The sequence below is a fragment of the Crinia signifera genome, chromosome 3 (genome assembly GCF_055691185.1).
Source record: "Crinia signifera chromosome 3, ASM5569118v1, whole genome shotgun sequence".
Lineage (NCBI taxonomy): Eukaryota > Metazoa > Chordata > Amphibia > Anura > Myobatrachidae > Crinia > Crinia signifera.
Genome location: NC_139219.1, coordinates 186,873,750 through 186,885,817, shown reverse-complemented (window position 1 = coordinate 186,885,817; position 12,068 = coordinate 186,873,750). Strand labels below are relative to the sequence as shown.

Genomic DNA, 12,068 nt, shown 5'->3' with positions numbered 1-12,068 from the left:
TTTTTTTTTTTCATCAGTGACCATCTCTGGTCGCCGATGAAAAGGGGGCATTGAGCCATATATCACTTGCTGATATATCGCCCCGTGTGTACGCACCTTAACACACCCAAAACTTCATTTATCGGGGGGATGTGATCTCCCTGTGGCAAAGTACCTTTTTACACCGGACACAGACAGAGGTATGCGGTCACATCATAGGTACAATTTTCCATGCACGTTACTTCCATGCACGCAACGTGGGAGCAACTACAGCCAATAGACTATTTTCAACATGTATTAGAAGAATTGGAAATACATTCAGCGATCACTATCACAAGATTGTACAGTATGTGCATCACATCCACCACCGCTATTTTATTGCAGGACAGGCATCATAATAAATAGCCACAGCTCTCAAGTTACCTCAGCAGCAGCAAGGAAATACCGAACACCTCGGGCCGCATACACAGAGAAGCATGTCGGGGTACAGCACAGCTCTCACCGGCAGCAGCAGCTCAGCGCACCGGCGTCACTTTCCCTCCAGAGAAGTCCAAGCAGCGGCGGAGGCCGGGATTGGCGGAGAGGTTGTTCCGGGGGCCGGCTGTGCCGTGTGACCGGTGGAGACCCACGTGTGCCACTGACATGCGGCTTCCTGTGTCCCTGCTGGAGGCTGCTTCTGCTGCTGTGCTGTGTGTGTGTATGTGTTGCTGCGTGTGGTACAGCGGTCCGTACTCCTACAGCCCGCACAGTACACCCGGCTGTGCGTACCCTGCCTAGAGGACATGGCCTGTCATTTCAGGAGAGCCATAGCCGAGCAGGTACTGTGGGTTGTCCTTGTAGCTGAGCACAGATGAGCAATGGCAGCATTATATAATAATAACATGTTTGTCCTTGGGTAGTAAGGGCTGATTTGGGGGAGGTATATGAAGCAATCATAAGTGTTATCCACGGTAACCAATTCTCTGCTAAATATACTTTTATAGACTGCACTTGAAGTACATAAAATTGAATTGGTACTTCCTCATCTTTGCGGCCACTTCTTACATTACAGAACTTACGTACTGTACAAGCCATGAGCGCCACCCTCCTGTGTCCACGCCACCATCTATTATTACCTTTAGTAAAGTTGTGGCGAGCAGAGCGAGCTACCAAGCCCGAAGCGTGGCGAGTGAACCATGGTGCGGCTAAGCATCATCGTTCGCTCGCCACACCTTCACGGTAATAGCTAGTGGCGTGGACACAGGAGGGTTGTGTGAAAGTACCTTTAGTTGTCCGAGACAGGTGGCCAGACCTCAGCAATTGCTTTCAGAATAGCTGTCAAAGCATCCTCCGAAGCTTTTGCTAATGGTTCCCTCACCGAAAATCCTTACGTAGCAGTGCTTGTGTTGACCTAATGACATGTCGACCTTCCCATGTGTAGACGTTGGCTCATGTTGACCTTCAGTGGTCAACCCAATGCATGCAGACCTTAGTGCTGTTGACCTAATGACCATATGCTCTCGTCAATATGAAGCAGCAGTTTTGTTGCAGTTCCCTATGACAGAGTTAAACTTCTATACTCTTGGAGCATAGGCAATTAGGAGTACAACTTTATACACAAGGACAAACAAAATACAACATTTGTTACGAACACCCATTTCACATCGCACTTGTTAAACGGTATATTGCCGTTTTTTCCCATTTCAAAATGTTTAAGGCTGCAGTTGTAAAGCGCTAGAGTTGATTTATCGGTTAAAGATAACCAGTATTTCAAAACACGTTTCAGAGCCGTTTTTTATGCAGTGAGAATGGCTCTGAAAAGGTATTTAGTAAAAAAAAAAGATTACAGACCTGTGATAGGCTGTCCCCTGCATTCTGCCTTGAAACATGTTCAGGGGATTAAACGGGTTGACTGATGTGAATGGTACTTAAACGGTATTTAAGACTATAATCTACTGCAATGTGAAGGCTCAGACCCGTTTTAAATACCGTATATAGGTAATAGTGTAACAAATGAAGCTTACATGAGTATTGTGCTTTGTATTTTTGGGTATCTCATCTATAATAGCCCAGAACTGTCAGTCTGTGAGTATGTGTATAACATGGGCAGAGTCACAGAGTGAAATCCACCCCCTGCCCAGCGTTATACACACAGATCTACAGATCTGGCTATAGAGATGAAGATAAGGAGTAAGCAGCCAGCGATAATCCCAAAACTCCACATTCTTTAAAAGGTCGACATGGGGTTTTTCACTGCTTTTGAACCGACATGTGCCGACAGGCAGCATTTCATGTCCTACCATCCACTAGGGCATTGTTTGAGAATAAAATAGTGTGCCGAGCGTAGCGAGGTACCGAGACAGAAGCATGGCGAACGCAGCGAGGCATACGAGGGGATGCGTTGCACTTAAAACAGTGTCCATGTCGACTTTCAGGTAAAAAAAACTGTGGAAATACCCCATGTCGACCTTTTGACTGTCGACCTAACGCATGCATCGACCTAGACACCTGTTGACCTTGTCCCATGTCGACCTAGACACCTGTCAACCTTGCAGTATGTCGACTCAACGGTGTCAACCTAATGACTGTCAACCATCATTAGGTCAACCCAATGATTCCAACCCCTTCTTACTGTAGCAACTAAACGGGTTACCCCTCCTTCCCAATTATACGCCCTTAACATTAATACAATTTCACCTCTAACTGAAGTTGCTATACAGGACATTCTTGATAAAATACAAGCCATATTTCACACGATAAAAGCCTTCACAGGTTAAGGGGGCGGAGACCCTTATGACAATGTGAAGAGCTCCCGTAGGGCGCAATGAATCACCTAGTACATAATACCTCATTATTTCAGAAGATTTTATCATTAAACACCTGATCATCTGGAATCAACAATTATAAGATTTTGTATTTGTAATGCCTTTAAATATTTATTTTTGTTTGTAAAAAAATTACAAAGGACTTGGGGGCACATTTATCAATGATCGCATTTGAAATGCGATCTGGGCGGAAAATTACCGCCCAGGATCGCATTGTGAAATGCGATCAGATCACTGGGATGTATCATCCCTGGCACTGCAGGGACAGGGCTCTGAAAGGAGCCCGTCCCTGCGAAGTGCTAACCCGGAAGCCGGGGGGGTCAGTGCATGCGCGGTTATACGCTGACCCCCGCCGACCCCTCTTACCACACTGCCCTGCTCGGCAGTGCGATGTGTAGCCATAGGCTACAATGGGCTATCGCCATATCAGAATGGCGATAGCCCAGGGGTGCGATGTCGGGCTGCCCGATGTTGATACATCGGGCAGCTTCGCATCCCCCATAGAAACCTATGGGGGATGCGGCCGGCGGCACTGCAGGGAGGATCGCAGCAGGGATCGGAGATTCCTGCTGCGGTCCCCCTATGATACATTTAGGTGAAACTTAATATTTGCGGCTAACCCCCGAAAACGGGTGTTTTCGGGGATTTAGCCGCAAATATTAGTTGATAAATGGGCCCCATAGTATACTAAACAGGAAAACAATTGCAAAGTGAAAGCAACAATATGACCCACATACTGTAGGTCTGTGAGTTTTTATTTTTACACCAAAACCCTGGGTCCAGCCCGGTTAAGATACAGGACAGACCTGGGCCACCTGTTTGCACACCACTTACACACTACCTGCTTGCTACTCAGGTTACTGGTCTTAGACTTTTTTTCAAGGACCCTTTCACACTGAACCACAAACCGGTTTGACCATGCAATACCCTAGGTCAGTGGTTCCCAAACTTTTTTGAATCACGGCACCCTAGGGCATCAAAATATTTTCAAGGCACCCCTAGGCCAAATGCTTCTTATCAAGAAATTCTGAAAAAATATATTAAATTAAGTGCATTGTGTTTATATGTCACAGTTATCTGGTGAGGGACAGGATTTGCTTCTGTTTGTCCACATATATTATGATTGGCAGCCACAAGCACTGGTTTTGCCTGTTACATTGCCAATAAATAATATGAATTGATCCTGGTCCACCAACCCAAGGCACCCCTGCAAATGTCCTGAGGCACACCAGGGTGCCTAGGCACACAGTTTGGGAACTCCTGCCCTAGGTTATTTTGGCAGTGTGAAAGGGGGCTACTCTCCTGGAATGTCCGGTAGCTTTATGTGTGAGATTCCCACAGGGAGATGTATTAAACCTACAAAAAAGTACATTTTTAAAAGTTGCCCATAGCAACCAAGCGGCTTCTTGCTATCATTTTATATTATGCACTAAATAAATGATAGCTAAAGGCTGATTAGCTGCTAAAAACAACGTTATCTACTCTCCCATAAGAGTAGTTGACCTTCTGCATCTGCTCATTCCCCAGAGAGGGGGGCGGTCTGCAGAATTAATAATGTGATTTGCAGTGAGACATCCTGGTCCTGCTGAGCATTATGTCCTTCTGGATAGTGCAGGATTAAGGCTTCGGGGGGGCTTGTGGGACTTAAGAAAGGGAGGCCCTAAAGAGCAACATTTGGGACCCAAGGATGGCTCTTGTGCAAAAAGCCTTTAGTGTGTACATGATAAGGGGCGTGATGATCACACCTTATGTCAGGTGGGTGCATTTACTGTACATTGCTTCCTCAGATGCAGGCCTACCCCCTACCTTGCTTGCACAGCAGATGCAAGCATTTTCTGACCATAAGACACTGAAGCCTCAGGGGGACAATTCCTGAAAAGCCAGATTGTGTCACCTAAATCTATATATGTGTGGGTATGTAATAGTCAAATACCTATACACATACTGTACATAAACATCTCTTGTACACATATCTACTGTCATACATACATTCACACACATCAAAATTGGGAAAGTATGGGATCTGATAGTTGTACACATTGGAGGGTATTCAATCCTTGCCAATTTTTTTGCCAGGCCCCCCCAAAAAAAGAAATAGCAAATTCGCTGATCCATGTGGTTTTCACAGATGCAGGCAAAAAATCAGCACAGAGATTAAATAGGGCAAATCTATTTTGCCCTAAAAATGGGAAAAATGTGTAGATTACACACACCATTAATTTTCTGTCCTACACCTAACAGCATTTCATTAGAAGGAAGAGCTAGTAGGAGATGAAAGATGTCACAGAGCTCAGAGTGGCATTACAAAGCCTCTCTGCTCACTGCATCATGTGCTATATTACTAAGGTTGCCATGGTAGTCTCACAGATCTGTATACTTATCAGTAATGATTTGCCATCTTAAGAAAAACTAGCCAACCAAAAAAAGTTAATTACTACACTGCTTCTTATAGTCTGCACAGTGATTTATGATTTATACTGTTTATTAATGATAGACTTTTTGTTTTGTTTAGGTTTCGCGAGTTGTGGGCGTACCATCAGAAAAATTACTCCATCACATTCATGCAATTCCAGTTCACAGGAGACAGTAAAATTACTTATTTTCTTCATTGTACATTATGGACTTTACTTTTTGACCCTAATATGTGTAAATTTCAGTCCCACTAAATACCCATGAATTGACAACTTATATGACAGAATCCAAGAGCACATACAATACTATTTACTTAATACTACCTGTTATCACTAATGTAGGGTACACACCAGGACGATATGGCCCAAAACGATACAATCTTGACCTATTGTATGTAAATCGGCCGTGTTTTGGACCATTTCGCTGCCCTTTTGATGCAATCCCGATCCGATGCGCGGCCCCGCGGGTCGTTAGGTCTTTTCTGAGATCCTACCTGCTGCAGGTAGGATCTCAGAAAAGACCATTGTAGTGGGTGCGGGTCGCGATCAGATCGTGATCACATCAGGGGCTTTTTCTGTGCCGGTCGGCGGCTCCGTCAGCTCGTGAGTGGGTCGTACGTTCCTGTGACGACCCGCTCACGAGCAGCATCGTGCTGGTGTGTACCCAGCATAAATCCATAAAATACAATTGGGCTAACTTGTCATTGGTGGGTTTTTTTTTTTTTGTTGTGTAAGAAATTTATAATCGAATGGGCAGCTCTGCAATCTTAAGATTTGCGCATAAATTAGCCTTGAAATCTTTTGTCCATCCTGGACAAAAGATTTCAGGCAAGCGCACATCTTTACCAAAGATTTTTGTTAAATCTTCGGATCTTTCCTGTAGCATCTAAGATCAGAAAATTTAGCAAAAGATCCACGGGAGAGCGCATCGGACCGATATCGGCCGATTTTTGACCTAATATCGATAAACATCCGACAATATATCGGCTGATTTATCGGAAATCGGCCAATCTGCAAAAAAATTGTTCTAGTGTGTGGGCTCCTTTATGGTGTGTACACACGGTGAGATTCCCTTGCTATTCGACTAGATGCGAGTGCTATACAATATTTGCTATCTCTGTACTTTTTACATACAATTCATACAATCTGCATTAGATTTGCACTTCATAGTCATTGCTGCCCTGTCTATCTGGGTTTTCATTTGTGCTGTCACGGGAGCGCACATAGGGATCGCAAGGTAAAAAACCTGTGCGATCTGCATACGATCTCCATGCGATTTTGACTATATAGTCAAAATCTCATGCTGGATTGTACCGTGTGTACAAAACATTAGTTGTAAAATATCTTCAACAATATAATGTGATCTGTGGAGAGTTGCGTGCTAGGAGCATAATTTTAAGTCTGATCTATGCAACTAAACAATATTAAAAACCTATTTTCTAGGCAGATTGTGGTATGGACGGCTGTATTTAATATTCTTTCATATTCCACAGGATTCAGGCAGCCTACATATTGTTGTTAGCAAACCTTGCTATTGTCATGACAACCTATCTAGGTTTCTGCTAGTGATCTTGTTGGATAAACCATTGAAATCCTTCTGTTCTTTAGCATATCACAGGTCTTTTATGCATAATGTATTTGTTTTCTTCACTTAGTGCATCCCCTGACTTTCAGCTGTATATGAATTCTGTGTTACATGGTCCTAGTGATGCAGCCAGTCACAAGAAGGCGGCACAAACTGTTGCAGAAAAGGTATTACAAGAAGTGCATTTTTCTATGGTCATTTTTATTAATTTTATTTTACTCCGTGTGATTTAGTAGAGTTATAGATAAACATGCAGGCTCACGAGGCACTGCACATGTCTGATTTGTGTAGCAGTTTTTATATATGAGCAAAATATTTGGTAAACAGACTAAAATTGTATAGAAAAATATATAAAAGTGTAATTAAACAATATTCCTTCTGTCAGTCAAACAGTTTCTTACAACCAAAAATGATGTTTTCCATATTTGTCTCTCTGTCGTGTTGTCGCTGTGTGGTCTAATTTTTCCATACTAAATAAATGTGTGGGATTTGTCAGCTTCACCTTGAGAGCTGTACAAACACAAACATATTATTTTCTTCTACGATCCCCATGGCAGCCATACATTGGGATATTCCCTTCCCCCATCAGAGCAGACAGGATTGATTTCTCTTGGGACCGCCCACCTTGGGTATAATAGACCCCTCCTTCCCCTCTGCTGTATCTTTTTTCCTGTCTCCGTGTTAGAGTAGACAGAGTAGGCAATTATTTTTTGTTTAAACAGGGTTACCTCGGCAGCATGGAGCTGAAGGGGTGGCTCCCCGGGGAGAAGAGGGCGCAGGAGGCCAGTTTAACTTGTCTCCTTGCGCGCACATACCCTGCCGCTGGCTGGGAGGATTCTGGAGTGGACGGGCTCCAGCCAAGGCTTCCGGACATCCACGTGTGGTCTCCCCGCAGCGTCAGCCCCGCTGGAAGCCGCGGCTGCACGCGACAGCATCTAAAGGCAGAGGGGGCGGAAGTGCCGAGTTCGCGTCACTTCCGCCCATAGACGCCGGTAGTGCGTCTCGCAATTCAGTCCCCTGGTTACACGGGACGGGGGAATTGGTTCCGCTCGGCTATCCTGATACTCACGCTAATTCTGGCGGCAATTCAGGGGTTAAATAGCCGCAGTAATGGCGAGTTCAGCGGCGTGTAAAGTGGTTACAGCGTGGAGTACTACACTGTGTGCTGTGTTTGCAACCATGGATGCGCCTTCTCCCCAGAAGCCTGATGATGCCCCAGTGAGGTAAGCCCTTTGGTTTTGGGCATCAGTTGTTTATTTCTGAGATAGATATTGAGTGTAGCTTCTCTCTTTTAGTGTGCCTGTCTCTCCTGTGCATAAGAAGAGAACAGCTAAGAAAAAGTTCACTGAATCCATATGCATGACATGTGACCAGTCCTTCGCTTCAGCACAGAAAAAGGCTATATGTGATCTATGTGAGATGGCACAAACTAAAGTGTTAAAGAAATCAGAACACACTGAGGTCATTAAGGAATTAATGGCCTGGATGAAGGAGAACTTTGTCTCTAAAAATGAGTTTACCCAGAGCCAGTCAGTAAAGAGGTCTAGAGTGCAGGCTGAATTCACACCTGAAGAGGATTCTTCAGAGGATTTAGAATGCGAGGATAAGGGTTCGTCAGAGGAAGGCGAACTAGAAGAAGTCAGAACATTTAATTTGGATCTGGTAGAAAACCTGTTAAAACACATATACAAGGCTATGAACTTTAAAGAGCTGGCATCTACCTCTGAGACTAAAGACCCACTGTATGAAGACAGGGACAAAAGAGGGAGAACCTTTCCTGTAAATAAAGTCATAAGAGAGATGATACTTAAGGAATGGGTCAGCATTGACAAGAGAGTCACCCTAGGGAACAGGGTGGAAAGAATGTACCCGTTCAAAGATGAAGAATTTCTCGGCTGGTGCACTACACCTAAAGTAGACGCGGCGGTGGCTGAAATTATTTCAAAATCCACCATTCCGGTAGAGGACGCAGCGGCATTTAAGGATGCCATGGATAGAAGAATGGAAACATCATTTCGCAAGGTCCATTTAGCATCAGCGGGTTCCCTGAAGACGAATGTAGCGGTGGCCTCAGTAGCCAGGGCGATTAGATTGTGGTCCTCTAATATAAAGACAGACATAGAGGAGAAGATATCTAAACAGTATCTTATTAAAAATCTGGACATTATACAGAAGGCTGTTGACTTCCTATGTGAAGCTTCTCTTGATGGGGTCTCTTTTGCAGCAAAGACTATGGCGGCAGGCGTAACAGGCCGTAGGGCTCTTTGGCTAAAACCCTGGAGTGCTGACGCTAATTCCAAAAATAAACTAGCAAACTTACCCTTTGAAGGAAAATTCTTATTTGGGTCCAAACTTGATACCATGATACAGAGAATTTCAGGGGGAAAATCTGTCCGCTTACCCCAAGAGAAGAAGAATCGGTTTAATTTTCCCGCCTCCACAAGACAGGCATATAGAGAGGCAAAGACATATCGTCCGGGGAAGACGTATTACAAGAGGGGAAGTACCAGTACCTCTAGACAGTCATTTCGTCAAAACTTTCGTGGCAGATACCAACCTGAAAAGGATTGGAACCAGAAAGGAAAACTATGACTATCTCCGAAAGAACAGTATTGGCGCCAGACTACTGAGGTTCGTGACGAACTGGGAAGAGATAATAAGGGACACTTGGGTGCTGAATATAATTCATCAGGGCTACTATATCGAGTTCGAGACAGCACCTCTCCATCACAGATTTGTAAGGTCAAGGATACCAGGCGTACCCGAAGAAAAGAAAGCCCTACTTCTGAAATTAGAACAACTCCTACAGACGGAGGCCATAGAGGAGGTTCCAAAAGAAGAACAGGGAAAGGGCTTTTATTCGAATCTATTTCTGGTGAAGAAACCGAATGGAACGTTCAGAACTATCCTGGATCTCAGAGATCTGAATGTCTACATAAGACAAATAAAGTTCAAGATGGAGACCCTGAGTTCCATAGTTATGGGAATCAGAAGGGGAGACTACCTTGCATCAATAGATTTAAAGGATGCGTATTATCATATCCCAATAAATCAGGGACACAGAAAATTTCTCAGGTTCTCGGTGGCCAATCGTCATTTTCAATTTACCTGTCTTCCATTTGGGCTGAAAACTTCTCCGAGAGTCTTTTCCAAGGTGCTAGTTACAGTGATTGCGGCTCTGAGGCTCCGAAGGATTCAGGTATGGCCCTACCTAGACGACCTACTCATTGCAGGAGACTCTGTGAGAGAAACAGAGGACAATGTAAGGAAGACGATAAACCTGCTACAACTTCTAGGTTGGGTGATAAACACAGAAAAGAGCCAGACTGCTCCGACTCAAAGGATACAGTTTTTAGGGGCTATGATAGACACAGTTCAGTTTCAAATATCCCTGTCGGCCGAGAGATGTCTGAAGATTCAAGAGCTAACAAGTCTAGTGTTACGGATAGACGGCTGCCCGCTGAGTATGGCTATCCAGTTGTTGGGTATGATGGCATCCTGTATCAGGATCATCCCGTGGGCGCAGTGGAGAATGCGACGACTTCAGTGGTCCATCATCCCATTACAGAAGAGCGGCTATGCTGATCATCACCGGTTCAGGCTAAGTCAGGAGGTAAGACAAGACCTAAAGTGGTGGCAACAGGGTTTAGAAGAAAGGAGTACCAGTCTAGAAAACCCGACATTCCGAATACTAACTACGGATGCCAGTCTCACCGGTTGGGGAGCTCATATAGAGGGAAAATCTATACAAGGCTCCTGGACAAGGAAAGAAGCAAGGAACTCTTCAAACATGAGAGAATTACAAGCGGTCTGGGAGTCCATACAACTCCTAAAGGAAGACATTCGCCATTCACATCTGAGAGTAATGTCAGACAATGTGACAGTAGTGTCCCACATAAATCACCAGGGGGGCACAAGAAGCATCAAACTCATGCAGATGTCAGAAAAAATACTGAGCTGGGCGGAGGACAATCTAGAGTCCTTATCAGCAGTATATATCCCAGGCAAGAGGAATGTACTAGCAGACTTCCTGAGTCGAGAGGTGATATCGCCAGGGGAGTGGGAGCTGAATGCAGAAGTTTTTTCCCAGATAGAGAAAATATTCGGTACCCCAGAAGTGGACATGATGGCCAGCTTTCGGAACAGAAAGGTGAACAACTTTTTCTCAAAATCATTTCATCCGCAAGCTCTAGCTATAGATTCCCTTTCAGTGAAATGGAACTTCAAACTTGGCTACATGTTTCCCCCCTTTCCGATGATCGGGAGAGTCTTAAAGAAACTGAGAGAAGATCGGGTCGAGGTAGTGGCAATACTGCCCTACTGGCCGAGGAGGCCCTGGTTCGTCAGCGTCCTAAAGATGGCGGTTCGGGAACCGTGGTCACTGCCCAACAGGCAGGACCTACTGCATCAGGGTCCGGTCTATCATCCAGAGCCAGCAGGGTTGTCGCTAAAGGCATGGAGATTGAGCGGGGCATATTAAGTAGGCACAACTTGTCATCCCAAGTCGTGGAAATGATGCTGAAGGCCAGAAAGAACATTTCTTCCTTATCCTATTATAGAACTTGGATCAAGTTCATCGAATGGGGTCAGTTCTGTGGTGACTTCTCATCGATATCAACAGATAGAGTCCTGCAGTTTCTATATGACGGCTTTCAGTTGGGTCTTGCCCCAGCAACGATAAAAGCTCAGATTTCTGCCCTAGCAGTACTATTAGATAGGCCTTTGGCTGAAGAAAGGCTGATAAAGAGGTTTAATAGAGCCATGAGGAGGATCAGACCGCCAGTCAAGGCTATAGTGGCACCGTGGGACTTAAACCTTATGTTAGCGGTATTAGCTAAAAACCCCTTTGAACCTTTAACAGAGTGTCCTCTAAAGTATCTAACTTGGAAGACGGTGTTCCTGGTCGCAGTCACCTCGGCCAGAAGAGTAAGTGAGCTCCAAGCTCTATGGATAGAGGAGCCTTATCTTGTTATCTTCCCAGATAGAGTGGTACTGAGGACACATCCTGAGTTCGTACCTAAGGTGATATCCTCATTTCACCTCAATCAGGAGATTGTGTTACCTAGTTTCTACCCAGAACCGGAAAATGAGGAACAACGAAGTTGGCATACGTTGGACCTAGTCCGGGTCATCTCAATATACCTGGAAAGAACTAAAGTCCTTAGATCGACCAAACACCTATTTGTCATCCCGAGTGGTGTCCGTAAAGGAAAAGAACCAGGAAAACAAACCATATCCAGATGGATAAGAGAGACGATCGTGGCAGCCTACAGACTGGAGGGCAAGAAA

The 12,068-nt window shown here is 44.7% G+C and overlaps 2 protein-coding genes across 5 annotated transcripts in view; one reads left to right on the top strand and one right to left on the bottom strand.

Annotated features, from left to right (window-relative positions):
- ORC3 (origin recognition complex subunit 3) overlaps positions 1-1,260 on the bottom strand; it is a 118,837-nt gene extending 117,577 nt beyond the window's left edge. Inside the window, exon 1 of one of the 3 annotated variants that reach the window (XM_083177106.1) lies at positions 1,242-1,260. The gene's annotated coding sequence lies outside the window, so the exon portion shown is untranslated. Of the gene's footprint in view, positions 1-402; positions 759-1,094; positions 1,114-1,241 lie in introns of those variants that run through there. The other 2 variants (XM_083177105.1, XM_083177103.1) reach the window with 2 other exon arrangements.
- RARS2 (arginyl-tRNA synthetase 2, mitochondrial) overlaps positions 302-12,068 on the top strand; it is a 62,632-nt gene continuing 50,865 nt past the window's right edge. Inside the window, exons 1-3 of one of the 2 annotated variants that reach the window (XM_083177107.1) lie at positions 302-797; positions 5,296-5,369; positions 6,850-6,946. In XM_083177107.1, coding sequence (XP_083033233.1) covers positions 762-797; positions 5,296-5,369; positions 6,850-6,946 — 207 coding nt within the window. In that variant the 5' untranslated portion in view covers positions 302-761. The remainder of the gene's footprint in view (positions 798-5,295; positions 5,370-6,849; positions 6,947-12,068) is intronic. The other variant, XM_083177108.1, reaches the window with a different exon arrangement.